Source organism: Accipiter gentilis, chromosome 2, assembly GCF_929443795.1.
Source record: "Accipiter gentilis chromosome 2, bAccGen1.1, whole genome shotgun sequence".
NCBI lineage: Eukaryota > Metazoa > Chordata > Aves > Accipitriformes > Accipitridae > Astur > Astur gentilis.
The window spans coordinates 28269334-28286432 of NC_064881.1; the positions used below are offsets into that span (position 1 = coordinate 28269334).

General features: G+C 38.1%; 1 protein-coding gene across 4 annotated transcripts in view; it reads right to left on the bottom strand.

Annotated features, from left to right (window-relative positions):
• TRIQK (triple QxxK/R motif containing) overlaps positions 1-17099 on the bottom strand; it is a 64532-nt gene that overhangs the window by 7034 nt on the left and 40399 nt on the right. For all 4 annotated transcript variants that reach the window (XM_049826429.1, XM_049826418.1, XM_049826450.1 and 1 more), the window contains one exon: positions 7954-8039. In XM_049826429.1, the coding sequence (XP_049682386.1) occupies positions 7954-8039 (86 nt within the window). The remainder of the gene's footprint in view (positions 1-7953; positions 8040-17099) is intronic.

The following is a 17099-nucleotide window of genomic DNA, read 5'->3' on the forward strand; positions in this document are numbered from 1 at the left end:
TCTATAGGAGTCTTTGTTCTATAGAAACCTTTGCTTTACATTGTATATGGATGATTAATTGAGATGTACTTTAAATTTATTTTACCACATTAAAATTGCTCCTGTAAATTTGCTGAGGCTGTTTGCTACAGATTTCAACTACATTTTCCTCTTAGAATTATATCATCCTCTGAACCTCATCCTCCTGATTTCATATGATTTGATTAAAAAAAAGAAAGTACATCTAATTCACTAATATATTAAAGGAAAGTGATTTTTGCTTTGTTGCAGTTGCAACACGTCAGTATCTCACAAAAGGGCATGGCAGCATCAGACAGGTTTCATTTATTTCCTTGTATCCACAGCTGTGCTCCCAGACCCATCTGGCCACACAGCTACTAATCTTAAAAGGATGTAATAAACAAGTGACATACAACTGCAAGCTCCATCTGCTCAGGAGAGTGGACAACAAAACCGTACAATGCAGGCACCGTTCACACTTGACACAGAGAGCAAATTCATTCAAGTATTAAAAAGTTTTTTCCCTTGTTTGGATGCCACGCTTGCCACGCTTTCTGCTTTACAATAGGTTCACCTTTCCTCCCACTTCTCCCCAGTCTCCCTTATGAAGCGCTGTGGTAGCAGCAGCAAAATTTGGGGAATGTGTGCATTAAAGATTTGTTTTCTAGAAGTGGAACTGGGAAAATCTTGATTTTTATTCTCAGTCTGCCCAGTAACCGCTTTGACGGGAGGAGTTCTTTAATTCCTCTGCTTAAGTTTTACAGTGAATAACACTGAGATAACAATACTACTTCGCTCACACAGACATTAGGAACCGGGTGGCTGGATCAGTATTTATTAACCCTGGGAATGAAAAGCCTTATTGAAATTCCAGGTTTGAGAATTATGCAAGAACCTTAATTTTGAGTTACTGAAGAAGGCAGAGTAACAAAAATCTAAAATAAACAGCCTAACAAAGGACACCTGGCTCTCAGCTAGGGATATGCAGTCTCTCAAGAAATGCATCCAGTTTATGAACTTTTATGAACATAAATTTTGCAATATAAACAGCAAATGCGATCCTACACCACTATACCGTCTTTGCAACAACAGTATATATTGTCATTTTAATTTGTTTTATACTTATCGGACTTTGTATTTTAAGCCATGCATAGAAATGAAATGTTAAAATACTCCCCACTCGGCATATATAGCTCCTGTTCTCTTGCATTTTATGGATCATCCCCACCATCCCTCTGCGAAATCCATTTACTCAGAGGATTTCAGCATGAATAATTAACCAGTATAGAAAGAGTCCTATAGAAATAAAGTTAAAATGATCACAGGGCTTTTTCTCCTTTTTTTCTTTTATAACATGGTACAGAACGCTAGGAAATAACATCCCTGCTCTCAAATCCCAAAGTACAGTCAAAGAAGCCTTTAAAAGGAACAGAATTTTCTATTATATTTTCATATATTTAGAATAATGTCTGTAGAACCCTACTGATTTCAGCTTGGTTAAGTTTTCAGAAACTTTTCCATAAAGGAAACACATGCCATTACAGCATAACGTAGATTTAATTCTCCTATCGGTTTTTGTCAGTTTTATGTCTCTCATGTCAAAATACTTGGATAATGTCCTCAGATTCACCCTGATGGAGCAAGTTGCAGAGTTGGGAGCTAAACAAGTTTAATCAGGAAATGAAAAAATAAGGGTTAGGAAAAACGTTGGCTGTAACAACACAAATCTGGACACTGTGAATGGCAGCATTGTATCCTACACATATAGAGAAATACCACACTTTCAGGAAATTTTGGATTTTGTACGTATTTTTTATTGTCCTCCAACGAGAATCGTACTATTTTTATCTGAAAACAGCTTAAAACTAGGTGAAAGAGTATCACAAATTGCTGTCTTTGAAATGCTAAACTATCCCTAGCTATTTCTGAAAAGAGATGAAAAGAAAATCATGCTGACCAAGGATACCTGTAGAAATAAAACAAACATACGTGGACTTGACTATCAACTTTTTTATCCTATATAAATTCTAACTAGAAGACTTTATCTGGACATTCACTGTGACCATTTTTTAGAGTTTCAACAAAATGATATTTAAAAATGGATGTTTACTTCCTTAATGCAGGTTATTCTACATCTAATACAAGGTAACAAAAGTAATTTATTAACTTTTGTCAGTAATTTTTTGTGTTATCAATTTTTATTGTAAAAATTTCAGATGGAACAAAGATCATTATTGTCTCAAATGAGAACAAGTACTATTACAGAATCATCTAAAAGGCCTGGCTATATGATCACAAAGCAACAGGATTCATTTTAATATAGCTAAATGCAAGATCATATATACAGGTATCAAAGATGTAGATAGTACTTACAAAGTGGAGGACTCTGCCTTGAAAAACTGTGACTCTGAAAAGGTCTTTGGATTTAAGGGGTAACCACTCCCTCAGTGTGATCTCTGGACGTGCAAAGGTGGAGAGATTTCCAGTAGGGAGATGACTGGTATTTATTTTATCATAGAGAAGAATGAGAGGTAGTTTGGTTACAGCATATAACTACATATGCCATACACCTGTATTTAAGTAAGGCTCTTCACAGTGTGGCATCCTTTCAAGGTCCAGCTGTGGTTAGATAAGCTCAGTCTTGAAATAGTCTTGCTCCATTTCCTAGGAGCAAGAATGACTGAACATCCCAGGTACCTCTTGGGGAAAATATGGGCTTCCGTGGCTGTGAGTCTTTTATGGTCAGATCTCTCAAAAAAAAGTACATTTTTATTTAGCTATTGGAAAGAATACTTCAACTTGGGCTGGTATGAAAAGGAGGTTCTGGCTGCCAGCCTTCGAGCCGGCAAACTCAGCCCCCCAGACTGCTTCAGGAACTCGAGAAGACTGGGATTACTTACATGATCAGTGCTATATTCTGAACCCCTGAGTTGTTAAAAGATTGTTAAAACTAATGGCACCTCATGCTTTAGTGCTTCAGACTTTTCTATATAGGATCAAAAGAAGTTTCCTTCTTTTTCAGGAATTTTTCCTCCAATTGTATTGATTTCATTTCTGGGATTTGAGGTTTTGTTATTATCAACTATCCTTTGAAGTGTCAGAGATTGGTCATAAGTAGACACCAAAGCCTGAAAAAGATGGACTGCTGCTTTGAGATGGTACAGAAAATTCTCCTAAGCTCCTGCTTGGTGCATCTTGTTCACGTGCTCAAACCACCATGATTACTGTACTTACGTGTACAGGTCAGGCCAGGGTCAAACGGGAGCAATCTGATTTTGCTTTTCCCTTTGTATGTTTTTTTTTTCCCTTCCCTTCCATTTCAAGGTCAGGGATCAAAGTCTGACTACTGGGATCACTGGGAATATCACACTTAGTTCACTGGCGGCACATTAACCTGCCCCGCTCTTTATGTGAGGCACATAAGCTGGTTTGAAGACCCAGTATTTTGGCCATTATAAAGTGCCTGGACTTCCAGAAAGTATTTGGATGAAATTTTATGATTTGTAACATATAGAAGGGCAGATCAAATGATCTAATAGTCCCTTGTGGCCTTAATTTCTGCAAAGCTATGAAACTATATTCCCAACTTATCTTGGCAAATGTAGTTCACTAACTTAGCAGATTCTGAACAGCGTGAAATCAGAGACTACCCTTTGCCAAAATACATTAGGAATGTCTTGTTATCTATTCATACATAACTTGTTCCAGATGAGATGAACTCTTAATAGTGAGCTAGCTAGCTACACAATAGATTAAGTAGATATGCAAAAGAATGACAGACAGTAAGCTCTCTCTTTTTTAGGCAACATTTTTTCTTTAGCTCAATCAATGTACTATGTTGCTAATAATTCTCTATGGAGTGGTATTCTGCAGTTGATTATGTCTTTGCAAGTGGGTGTAAAATACTACTGTTCAGATTTGTGTCCACCTTTCAACAAGAGAGAAAACTTCATCATCTGCCCCATGGACCACTGATTTATTCGTGCGATCTGCGGAAAAAAACTCTCCCCAAGAATTGCCATTGCTTTTGGACTCTGCATACCAAACCCCAGCTACCTGGGGCTGAGCTCCCACATTCCTCAAACCATTTGCTGCTTGCCACCCTCCTGCTGGCAGCTCTTCCTCACCCACTGCGAGCAGAGTTAGCATCGATGGTGCAGACCCCTCGCTGCTCCACCTGGTAAGGACGAGCAGGTGGGCTTCCACCAGCACGAGCCCCCCGCGGGGGGACGACAACCAACCAACTATACAGAGAAGGTTCAAAGGCTCCCTTTTTGGTACTGCTACAAAGAATTTTGTCTTATCCAAACACCAGGAGACATACAGCATACTGCTTTCTCTCCGAGTTGTTTCTCCGAGACGGGGTCCTGCTTTTCCAAGAGACACCATATATTTTGGCACTCTCTGCATTAGTGTCACATATATAAACAGAGCCAGCACAACGGCTCTGCTACAAAATTTAATTTTTAAACGCATTTAAAGAGCAAATATTACACACCAAATACTAGCATGGTCACCCTGCCTGAACTAACTTTTGATAGTTATTAGGGCTTAGCTGCTTCTCTGACATTATCAACACGGATAAAATCTCTCATTGGGGAAATTAAAAAGTACTAAATGCCAGTGACTGAAAGAAACTTTGTTACTTTAAACCTTGCATTAAAATGACAAGGCAATCAAAGTTTGACAAGACAAGCTAATTAGTATGCCAGCGATGAAATGTGAAGGATCTCCAGGGGATTGGTTCTGAAAAGTTTTATGTCATTTATAGGGCCTTTTTTTTAAGCAAATGTTGTCAGCTTTCATGGTGAAATACACAACAGTTGAATTTCATTATCTTCATAGAAATTAAGGACTAAAATCCCCTCACTATTTTCCAGTCCTCTTCTTTTTATCCCCCTAAATACTACACCAAGTCTTAGTTTACAGCCAGGAATATAAGCTCTTCTGGACAAAAGTGCAAAACAACTCTAGAGGTGTCAATGAGCACTAAAGACCCTATCGTTTTAAGTGGCAGTATGGTACTTACTGTGTTAGGTATTTCACAGAATTATAAAAATATTCCTCTTTGCCAGAGAGCTTGTACTTTTACATGTATGATAAGGATATCCCTTCTCTACAATATTTTTATTAACTGCAACTTAGCTTTTTATAAGAAAATGTTAATATATTTTGAAACGCTGCATACTGTAGCATGTAGTGAAACGATATAAAAGTAAAATATATGGTAAATACACATATTTATGTGTTTTCTCAAAGATTTACAAGAACTTTGGACATTTCTGTTTAAAGTGCTGTCTATTACATTGCACTGTAGTTACACCACTTTTTTCTTCCTCAACACAGACTGAAGTTAGTCAACTGTCAGAGCACAGAATTGGGGCCTGCATCATATAAAAAGACTAAAATGCCAGCCTTTGGAAGGTGAATCATGTCACTTATCACCATCAGAAAACTTTGTTAATATGAAGTGACAACTGTGATGATACCTTCCCAAAGGAAGAGCTCAGGCACACTCAAAAGCTCTGAATATTAGCAAACAGTTAAAGGAATGCACACTCAAGCCTCAAAACAGTTTCACCAAGGTACATAATCTGATGGGACCTCAACTCTGCTGACTATTCTGACAGCCACAGGCATGAGGAGCAGTTTAACACCCTGCTGTCAACGCTAAGCAGGAGACTTCAAGAAATTCTTACTTCAAATTTTATCCAGAAGACAACAGAGGAGTATCTGGGACAGGCGTGGAGGATGAATGTAAGAAGATTGCTCTTGGACACCTGGAGGAATTTAACAACGGACTGAGCAGAACGAGCCCTGCCTGAGAGAGGGGGAGAGGTTACAGGGCTTCACAGCTAAGCAGCCTCTCTGGGGTAGGGGGGGTGATTTCCCTGCAGACGCTCCAGGCGCATCCACTGCCCATGGCGAAGCTCTGCTGAACTGGAGGGGTAGAGCAGGGTGAAGAGCTGTCACTGCGAGACGGGAAGAGGTGTGCAAGTTTACCCTGAGACATTAAATATGCCTCGCTTCCGTGCTGAGCGCTGCAGGGTCTGTCAGCAGAAGTGCAGAGTTTTATTCTACCGGGATTGCCCATATTCTGGTAGAAGTATTGTAACATTTAGTAAGCCTGAGGTTGTTGGCATTAAGCAGGTTCAGTGAGAAGGATGCATACAAAGGCCCTGCTTTCCTTCCCCCACAAGCACATTCCCGGAGGGAAAGGTGCCCAACTTACTTTCCCTTTTGCTTCAGCTCTGTCAGCTTTTCTCAGCAATTAGGGAGCAAAGCAAATGACTGTGACCTGTTTGGGGACGATCGAGAGTCATGTTTTAAGGTCCAGGCATGCAAAAAATATTACAGCCGCAAGACAGTATTTTAAAGAATTTCCTTCTTTTTTTTTCTAAAGGCAGAGACAGCATTGCAAACCCAAGCCACTGCATACTGCAAATAGCAGAACCCCAGAAACACAACATCCCATGACCTGGAGAGCATGTGTGTGCCTTAATGGCAAAACTCATTCTTACCTAGAAGTCAGCTGGTGTTCTGCTATAACCTTCATTATACATATGATTACACATATGCTTTCCTACTCCCCCTCATTTTTAAGTAAGAATTGCTTAAGAAAATGAGGAAAAGGTTCATTTTTTCTCACTTGTGAAAGACATGCAAAAAACTTGCACATTTTAAAAGAACTAGGCTGTACAGTAGAAGTCTCCAAGTAGAACATCACTTCTAAAAGGTCATGTCATTGAAAGTAAAATGAAAAGTAAAATTTAATAAGAAAGGAAGGAAAAAACATTGAACTCAAAAGGTTAATAATCTATCCTTTAAACAAAAAAGGCAATCTACTTTTTCTCATTAAAACCTGACACACAGCACTAACTGAGGAGATTATGTTGTGAAAACATACTGCATCGCACGGTAATGCTTGATCGAGATCAGCAATCAGGAGCAAAAAGAAAGCACTGTTTCGTGATTATAATAGCAAATTCTGGAAGACAACCAAATACATCATCTGGCAGCTCAACAGCTGTTACAGCTTGGTAGTAATACCTTGGCATTTGCTATAAGCTATAACTTGAAAAAATTGATTTCTCATCTGCCAGAAACAAGAAAATGTTCTCCTTTTAACATTTCTAAAGTTTCTTTCACCAGAATAGCCAGGTATTTGACCCTTTTTTTATTTTGCTTGGTTTTTTACCCTTACTAATTCTGTATCGATCTGATTAAAAAGTAAGTTTTTAGGGAAAAATACTGGATATAACTTAAATAAACAATGTGCGTTCAGATGAATCCTGTTTTGATGACACACCAGGTAGTAGACAGCACAAAATATCCCTAATTGTCCTCCTTGCTCATATTCACAGCTGTGAGCAAATAGTCATTATTATACTCCATACCTGCCTGAAAAAGGGACATTTCCAAAATAAAGTTCTGTACCTTTCCCTGTGTTTTGCTGTTAGTTAAGACTTCTTTTTCCAAGTCAGAGGCAGTATACAAGGATGTAGACCATGATAATAATGACAAGAATTTACAATACTTTACAAACCCAGTCTTTAAATTACTCCTTGGTATAGGATAGGAAGAGGAAGAAGGAAGACGTTTATTGCAATTTTTAGAACTATATGAAATTGTTAAAGCATTTGTTCTGTGTGTAGAGAGGCTCCCTGAAAATATCAATTTTCTAAGCATACAGTATTTTACTGACCTTAAAGTAGGTCTGCATCATAACAAGAACATGGACTACTTAAAATCTTTTAGCATTTCAACTATTCTAGTTATTTTAGGGTTAAGTAAAAGCAATCCATCATAAATATTTTAGATTCTGGCATTCCACTTAGATTTTGAAGTGTCATAAACAATATCTCTCAGAAATCAATATTCACACAGTACATCTGTGGGGAAAAGAAACAACATATACACAAAGGTGGTATAAGCTATCAAATAGATTTCTACCTTTACGCCTAGTGCAGTTTTCTTGGCCTCTGCTTTTAATCTTGTAGCTCTTAACATAGGCCTGGTTTTCTTATAATCTTGTTTTCCTAGAGTAGAAAAGCACATTTAATGAAAATGATGCAAAAAGATTATAAAGAATGTCAGCAATTATTTCAGTTGAAAAGTCAGATCTAACATTTTTGAAAACATCTCACAGTCCAGCACTTTAAACAGGAGCGACTCTGTAAAACGGGCTTAATCCATGGAACAACGGTCCTTAACACAGACAATGACAGCAACCAGCAAGAGCTGACAAATCAGCGTAGAACCTATTACTACAGAGGGACATCAAAATACGCATACGGATAGCCATTCACTAGTACAATATTTATTAAATTTTTCAGTAAGCATCAGAAAGCAAGTAAGTAGATTAAAGGTGGATGACGTTTTTCCCTCACATTTCAATCAAAACAAAATTTCCATTATAATTTTTGTTGGTTAGTCATCTCTAATGCATATATAAGTGTGTAATAGATGACAGTATGGTGAGTGTAAATGTTTCATCATTCTGAACTAGAACATTATTTGCAAGTATCAGAACTCAGAGATATCCCGGTCAGTCCAAGTAAGCACTAACAAAACCACTGCTTCACACCACCTGCTTGTAGAAACATGTTACACAGAACCTTCTAGAAGTGCCTTAGACGGACTTTTTAAAAGTTACAGGGACTATCTCTTGCAGTCACAAAGAGTGCAGCCAAGTGCACGATAACTGTGAGTCCACATGAACTGAGTTCAGCAGAGGACATGCAAGTACTTAAGAATGGTATAAATCATTTATCTCAACTTAATAATAAAGCATAAAACACTTGATATCTCCCAGGGATATTTTTGCTGTCTGAAGGGCCCGTTACTGCTGTGCTATGTACCATTAACCATAGCTTCTTTAAGTCAACAGAAGTCAAAGTACAGATACAGTCACAAAAGGAGGAGAAGGAAAAGAGGAATCTGTGAAGAAACTACTCAGAGGGGTAAAACCTCAGTACAACCACTTTGGCTTTTCAAAAAAGTCCCGTGTGTCCCGTCCCCCCTCCGCCCCATGCATACATGCCTTTTTGTCCTTTTTGCCTATTTCCAAAGCTGAGCTACAATGCTTAAAGCAGAAATGTTTGGCCATTTTTAAAACACTAATTTTACATAGTTGTACATTAGCTTTCATTATTGCTCCATTCAAATAATTTAATCTTTTTTCTAAAGCTGTGCCCAGTAGTTTTGCGTATGCAACACCCCTATTTGCTCAACCAGATGTGATCTTACATTCATAATCAATAGTACGATCTTCTCATTTTATGGTCACCTTCAAAACTGGGATATCATAGTGCAGTGGTGAAATTCTGAAACATGAATTGCAAAAGAAAGGTCTTCTCCAGTGATATACTGGATTCATGAAAACACACCTCTGCCTTTGTCTACTTTTTCTATCGCTCTGCTCATATTCAATACAAAGCTCCTCTCTGTAGCATATTGTGGATGCCAAACTTGCGTTACGAATTTGCTTTCATTGTATGATCTCTCTTCAGCCCTAGGGATTATATATTGTGAAGGTCTCTGTATTACCCTTTGGTCAGATATTATTCATAAAAGACTTGAAATAACTTAGAAAATACTCAATGACAAAAGGAAAAATAACCGAAACTATGTCTATTGGAAAAGAAAAAAAAAGGCAGCATATATCCAAGGAACCTTCTTAAAGGACGGAGTGAAGAAAAGATGACAGAATGACTATTTCTGTCTGATGCTCCAATATATTAATCCAGTCAATGTATCTCAGTTGCAGGACAGGACCACTGCAGCATTATTCTTCATTAGTCAATAATATCTGATAATAGGATGCATCAGGAGTACAGTAATTTTTTTGAACAGTTAGGGAAAGAATTGCAGGAACCACCAAAATAGCTAAGACATGAGACGAAGCCAGCCAGAAAGAGAACGTGTTTCTTCTCCCTGAAGTACTGCAGTCGTACTTTTGCTATGAAATAGTTAAAGAGCTGTCAGAATTTCTGTTATAAATGGCAGGAGTTTATAACTCATAAAAATTCACTCCAGGCTGAAATTTGGCATAGATATACCCCAGCCTTGAATTTTTTTGTTTGTTTGTTGGGAGCCAACTTTCAATAAAGTGATGCAGCTGTTCTTACTTACTTGCGAACAAACTATAGAAATTTATCCATCTGAGATGTTTTAAGCATGAAAAATACCTTTGTTTAGAAGTATACAACTGACAAGGACTAAGTTCAATTTCAGTTCTCATAATTCAGGCTTGCTGCTCTCCCGTCTGGGGTAAATAAAGCAGGACAGCCAGAGGTTTCGCTTCCAGTGATGCAATGGCACTAGATAATGAAAACTGGAACGCTTTGTAAGGCCCACCAGGAATGGGAAACAAGTCAGCTACCGAAACCCACATCCCCTTCCTCACATTGCCTGTTCTCCCTCCTCCTCTGCCAGGCTCAACTGTGAAGGTGACATGAGCAGGGGTAAATGTTGCACAGGAGACGCAGTCTGTGAACTACATCTACCAGCACGACCAAGCCCATTCCTAGAGAAAGGAAAGCTTACTGGTGTTCTTTCCCTTGGTTTCAGGCGCTCTGCTACTCTTTATTCCAGTATCATGGCTATGGCTAAGACTGGATTCTACTTATCTAGAGAATACTTCCAGATTTATATTAAATCTGATACGAACAACTAACCCCCCTGTATAACAAATAGGCTATTTTAATAATTACTGTAGAGCTGGTAGTTCTCCAAATCTATGCACCTGCCTTTAATTTACCACTCTCCTTGCTAGATGTGATAGCCAAAAGGGGGGAAAAAAAAAATGGTAGGGAAACAGTCTGAGTCCACCAAGTGCAAAAGTTTAAAAAGGGCATCTGTGGAGTTCTTTGTAATGAAAACCAGATTCAGCAATTGTACTAAAAGACTCTTAAAACATCTGAACTTTCTGAGGCCTTGGGAAAGACATCTGCACTACAGGACTATAAAGAACTATGAAATGCAAAGCCCCTACCATGTGAATACTGATCATTACCACCTGGAAAACAAGCGGAAATAAATAATACGGGCTCCTTACCTTCTTTAGGGCCTGCAAATTCAATCAGTTGGAATACATATATTCACACTCCCAATGTCTTCTAGTTTTAGCTCACTTATCCTGCAAGCTTTCTTGTACATTTATCTGTCAGAGTCATGAGCTGAAGCTGTTTCTTCTTCCCAGAAAGTGACCATCAACACCAGTTAAGACAGACTTATCAGAGCCCCATTTGCCTGCTTTACCCAATGTCTATTCAAGACACTGAGTCTTCCTGAGGGAATGTATGAAGGTGTGAAGAAGAAGCCAAAAAGACAGAATTGGAAAATTGGAAAATTTCCAGACCAAATCTTACTTTTTGTATCACTTAAGCAAAATCCTTTCCTCTTCTTGTTATTGTTAACAATTCGTCATCTCATCTCTTATCTCAAACTCTGGTGCCAGCTTTCCTTAACTTTTTTTATAACTACCCCAACTTCCTTTTTTTTTTTTTTTTTAAACAAATTTGCCACTTCTTTCTTTACAACTTTTCCCAAGTCCATCACTTTCTTTCCATTTTTAAGGCCGAAGAACTAGTCCATGATAAGGCAACTTTTTCTTACTGACTACAGCCATCATCTCTCTGCTTGTCCTGCCTCCTGCCAGTCCCTCCCAAGACCAGCTGCAAAGATCGTCCACACTTCCATTTGAGTGCTTGAAGTTGCCTTTGCCCTTTGGAAGCTCTCCAGAGCTCACCTTTCATCCCCCCACTTCCCTCGATCCTTCTGGCACAGTTTTTTCCAGTCCTTTGGTGGCAAAGGGACCTGAGTAGCAGCTGAACTGAGTTGTGCCCTGTTCACAGATCCTGCTTGGAAAACTTTCCACAGGTAGAAATGAAGACTATTCTGCTAGCTGTAAGATTAGAAAAGGGTAAAGATAAGGGTGAAAAGCAGGGATTTTTTGAGCCACTAAACACAGCTGTATTGTGAAAAATGCCAAAGTGTCTCCCTCAGAGCGAATATTAGGGATTCATACAATATGCAACATGAATTTGTTTCTCCTCATGTAACTAGGATTAAAAATCTACAGTTTTCACAAGAATTTTTGTGATTTATCTCTACTCACAAGGGAAATTGAGATCCCATATATTTTCTGTTCAATAACTTTAATAACAGATTAGAGATGACCTGATCTTGTATATTCAGTACTCTTTTTAATTAAACCTCCAATGACACCATGATTAATGCAAAACTTAAACTAAATAATACATATAAGCTAGACAAGTTCATTAAGTTCTGGGTGACCATTTGCTTTTTTAGTCTACAGAAATAATGTGACTTATCAGGTAGTGTGCATAACACTGTACTTTTGCATACATACCAAACGCTGTTATACATGTAACTGAGAATGCAACATGCTGAGCACTATATTTAAGAAAACTGACTACGTTTAAGATTTTGTTTAAGGATGCTGCTATTTAAGATACAACCCGAAAAAATCTATAGAATAACTTCACAAGAAAAAAAATTAGATTCCCAACCCTTCTAGATATTTACTCTTTTATTCTAACAATAGCTCATTACTGGAATTGAATAACAGACTAAAGACTGCCTCTCTGCTTTTCAATTCATCAGGCTTAAGCAGAAACAGGACTGCATCTTTGGCCTTTGTTGATGCTGCTGTCCAAGCTTATTATCATATGAATATCTAGTTATTGTTTTATAAATGTTCACATTTCGGGAGCTCCCTGCTTTCTTTTCTCTCAGTAGACTTTACAATATCCACCTTCATTATCATCATGTGGCAGCATTGCTCTTCGCCTGCATTTGCTACTTTAAAAATTAATGCACTGCTATTTTCTGAATACTGTACTGCGTAAGCTGCTTATGAGTACATTATGCTATCAAGCAAGCACATGCAGAAAAGCTTCCTAAACTGTTATTCTTTCAATGAAAATACAGCTGGTTCTGCTTCAAAGGCACTTCTTTTCACCTGCAAATGGACTTGCTCCTACACTTATTCCTCAATTCATTGTCTTTTATTTGTGTCTGCAAATCTTTAATTGCCTTTAATTAGAAAAAAGTAAATTCAGTGCTTTAATCTTGCAAATACATTCAATCATAATTCTGTCTGGGATGAATACCAAGTTCTATTCACTGACTGATCTTTATAACAAAGGTATATAAATTTATTGTCCGTTTATATAGACCGCACCAATTAAGCCACAATGGAAAAGCAAATAGATAAGAGTCAAAATATTTGAAATGAGAAATGTGCAATCTAAATTTAATTACTCAGACAAATTATTTGAAGATGAGTTATTTACAGCATGCCAAAAAACCTGACAGATAGTAAAATTTGCTAATCAACATTACAGATTTAAAATTCCTTTCAACACTTTCACTATAATTCATAACAACCAACAAACTGCTGTCCTGAATCTTTCTGTGCTGGTGTTATAGTCATAATCAAAACATTAGTAAGACATTTTCCATACAGTAGAAATCCATTTTATATGTTAAAGTATTGTTTAAGGTGTAATAAAACTACAACTACTGTGCAAATTTTAGTTACCAGTAGTACTTTAACTAAAGTACATTAATGTAACTGATGCCGAAACCCATATTAAAATGTATACATAGCTAATTAGAAACTAGAGACAGACTGTGGCAAGCTCTACTGTCAAACTGGAAGTGTGAAGTCACACACCTAGTTAAGCTGAAATCAATGTTCTTATGATTATTGATCTGAATTAGGGAAGGTTCCAGGAACCCTCCACAAAACCCCTCAGAACAAACACAGAACAAGTCCTCCAGTCTTCTCAGGTTTTCCACAGTCTGACTTCGAGCATCCCCTCCCCTTCCCTGCTGTAAAAGGGGGCAGGAAAAAGTTAGATCTCGCTGGCAGGGCCAATGGTCCCAGGTGGAGGAAGGCTCAGTCACACCATCCTCCACAACCTCCTTGCACATGCAACACATAGAAGGTCACAGCCACTGCACCTGACTTCAGTTTTAGGTGATTGCTTGTTTGGGTCTCTCTTTACTTCCCACAGAGAGACTTCTCCAAAGAGTGAGTGACAGCACTCTAAGGACAGCCTCAAGTGCTCCCTGGCAGTGCCTATTTTACTGTCACTAACAACAGAGAGACCCTAGAGATGTTCAGCACCCAAGTCAGGTGGGTTGGTTTCACCTCTAAGGTTAAGCAGAATGAATCTGAGACAAGGAAACTAGATCGAAAGGACAAGCGGAGAAGAAGAACCTGTTTCCTACATGATTTTATCCGGACTCCTGGGACATTTGCGGATATGGCCAAATTACCTTTGAAGTAATTATCTTAAGTATTACTAGTACTATAGAGAGAACACCACAGGGCCACGAAGGGACTGTAAAATGCATCTAAAATCACAGCTTGAATTCCACCCTTGCTCAGCTATGCCATGGTGGTTCCCAAGCCAGTTAGCTATGTCCGTACTACAGAGCCACTGTTGTGAAGGTGTACCGTAATTATCACACTGCTTCTTCAGAACTGTTCCTGTGTACCAGCTGTGGCCCCTGAGGCTTTAAGCTGCAGTCTCATAGGATAGTTTAGGTTAGAAGGGATTTGTGGAGGTCATCTGGTCCAACCCCTCCACTCAGAACAGAGCCAACTTCTAAACTGGATCCAACCTGAAAGTTAGCTCCAGTTGCTCAGAGCTAGTCTAGCTGAGCTTGTCTAGCCGAGTTCTGAGTATTTCCAAAGATGGAGATTACACAAGCTCTCCAAGCAGCCTTTTCCAACATTTGACCATCCTTCTGGTAAAAACATTTTTCTCCTACCTAATTGGAATTTCCATGTTCTAATTTGCCTCTTGTCCTATCATTGTGCACCTTTGAGAAAAGTTAGACTTCACCCTGTCTGTAGCCTCCTATTAAACATTTGTAGACAGCAATAACATCTCAGCTGAGCCTTCTCTCCTTAGAGCTGAACAAACCAGCTCTCTCAGCCTCTCCTTGTACATCCTGTGCTTAGACGGTCATCTTGGCCCTTCACTGGACTCGCTCGAGTATGTCCGTGTCCTCCCCCTAGTTTTCTTGAAGATGGGCACGGCATTTGCCTTTATCCAATCATCAGGGAACACTTCCCTGGAACCAGCTAAATGGCTGACAGCTCAGGGAGAATTTGGCCATAAAATCACGTTATCTGAAATACCTTAATGTAACTATAGTAATGTAACTAAAGTGCACAAAAGGTATTCAGCAGGGTCTGTAAACAGCAAGTCAATGGACTAAAAAGTTCAAATCAGTTTGTGCTTTCAACAATTCCACAACTTTAGAGTAGTTTGGTTTTTAATAGGAGGGAAGACAAGTATTTTATTTTTTTCTATGTGCCCTGGGACTTCTCAAAACTGGGCTCTACCATCTCATACACAGTAGCAGAATTTTTCTTTAAGTGACTTTATTAATGCCAGCAAGTTAGCTGTCTGGCATGGGGAAAGAAGTGTTTTCTCAAGTGCTTTGTAACATCACCCAGATCCATAAAGGCACCTAGGCACTTAGCTTCTAAGGTGCATGTACAGAAGTATATGATTAAATATCTTTGAGAGATTTTAAACCAGTCACTGTATATTAATTGAGTAACAGAATTTCAACCCAGTGAAACTCTCTGAAACTCTACTGACACGACAAATCTTAAGCATGCATGCCTCATCCGTAACACTATAACTCTAAAACTGGAAATAAATATTTATTTAGGAAGTTAAAGGAACCTCAGGAAAACAAAATTCCACAGGAAATTTCAGGCCCAACCTCAGTGAAAATCAGACATCAAATCACACATCAGTAGCAGTGTTACGTTTGAGTATCAGCAACAGAACTCTAGCTCACATCTATGGGAACAAGACCAAGCTCTCAACTATTTATTATGGGTTTTTTGTGCTCTTAGTGTCACACAGACATATTTAATGACCATTCTTTTCCTGAGAAGCAGAAGTGAGATTTTCTTATTTTTAATTGCTGTGATTCTAAATGGAGTTTTTGGAGTCTTAGGTTAACAGAAACATTTTGATATGTCTTATACCTACTCAAGAGTATGTCTGTACTCAGAAAAGGCATGAAAACCCCCCACAGTCTCTCTCTATTTTATTCAGGTTTAATGGCAGTTCAAATCACTGACCATTTTTCAATCTTGAGAGACGGAACAGCTTGACACTAATAATACATTTGCAAAAGACACATCATCATTTAACACAACATTAAGTGCTCAGGGACAACTTTCTACCGTAGACACAATGTGCTCTGAGCTCAGGGTTGACATTTAATACTACAAAGATAATCCAACCAGTCATTCACGAGGGGTAAATTAATTTTCAAGCAACTGTATTTCAGCTTTAAGCCAACAAGAAGGGTGCATTAAAATGAATAAGACACTTTTATGCTGCATGCAAGATTAAAAAAAAAACAAACAACACCAAAATATAAAGCATTCTTACGTATACCAAAATATACCCATTTAATTATTGCTATCTTTCCCTGATTCCAAAACAGAAGTCTGGTAATATTTGTTAAATATAATATTCTGACTAGAAACAGAATCCCTTAGAAAATCCCTCAGAATTTGCTATGATTTGCCATGAAAAGCAGCATTTCATTAAAGAAATACTTTACAATTAAAAATTGTATTAGACATTCGTTGATTGTAATGAGTAATTAAGAACATATTTAAATTGGCACCTTTTCTGATACTTCTTTTAAAGAGTATTTTAAAAATCTATATAAGCAATTAAGAAAAATTCAGAAAACAGGTTATCAATAATGGACAAAACAAAAAATAACATCAATACTTTAAATCAGCTAATTAGTCAGGTGATTTCATTGTTTTCAATACCTGTAGAATATACTCAATTAACTGCAAGACCATAATAAAAGATCTGAAGAACAGCACCAAAAATATTGATGCCTCCTAGATACTATTTGATGGGCAGTCCTTTTTCACACCTTTCTATGCTAAATGATCTTTTACAATCTTTTGCTCAAGCCCAAGAGGTTCATGCCTACAGCCATTAAAAAGTACTAGCTCCATGTAAAAGGAATATCTTCAACACACATGATGGCAGTTCTTCAATTAA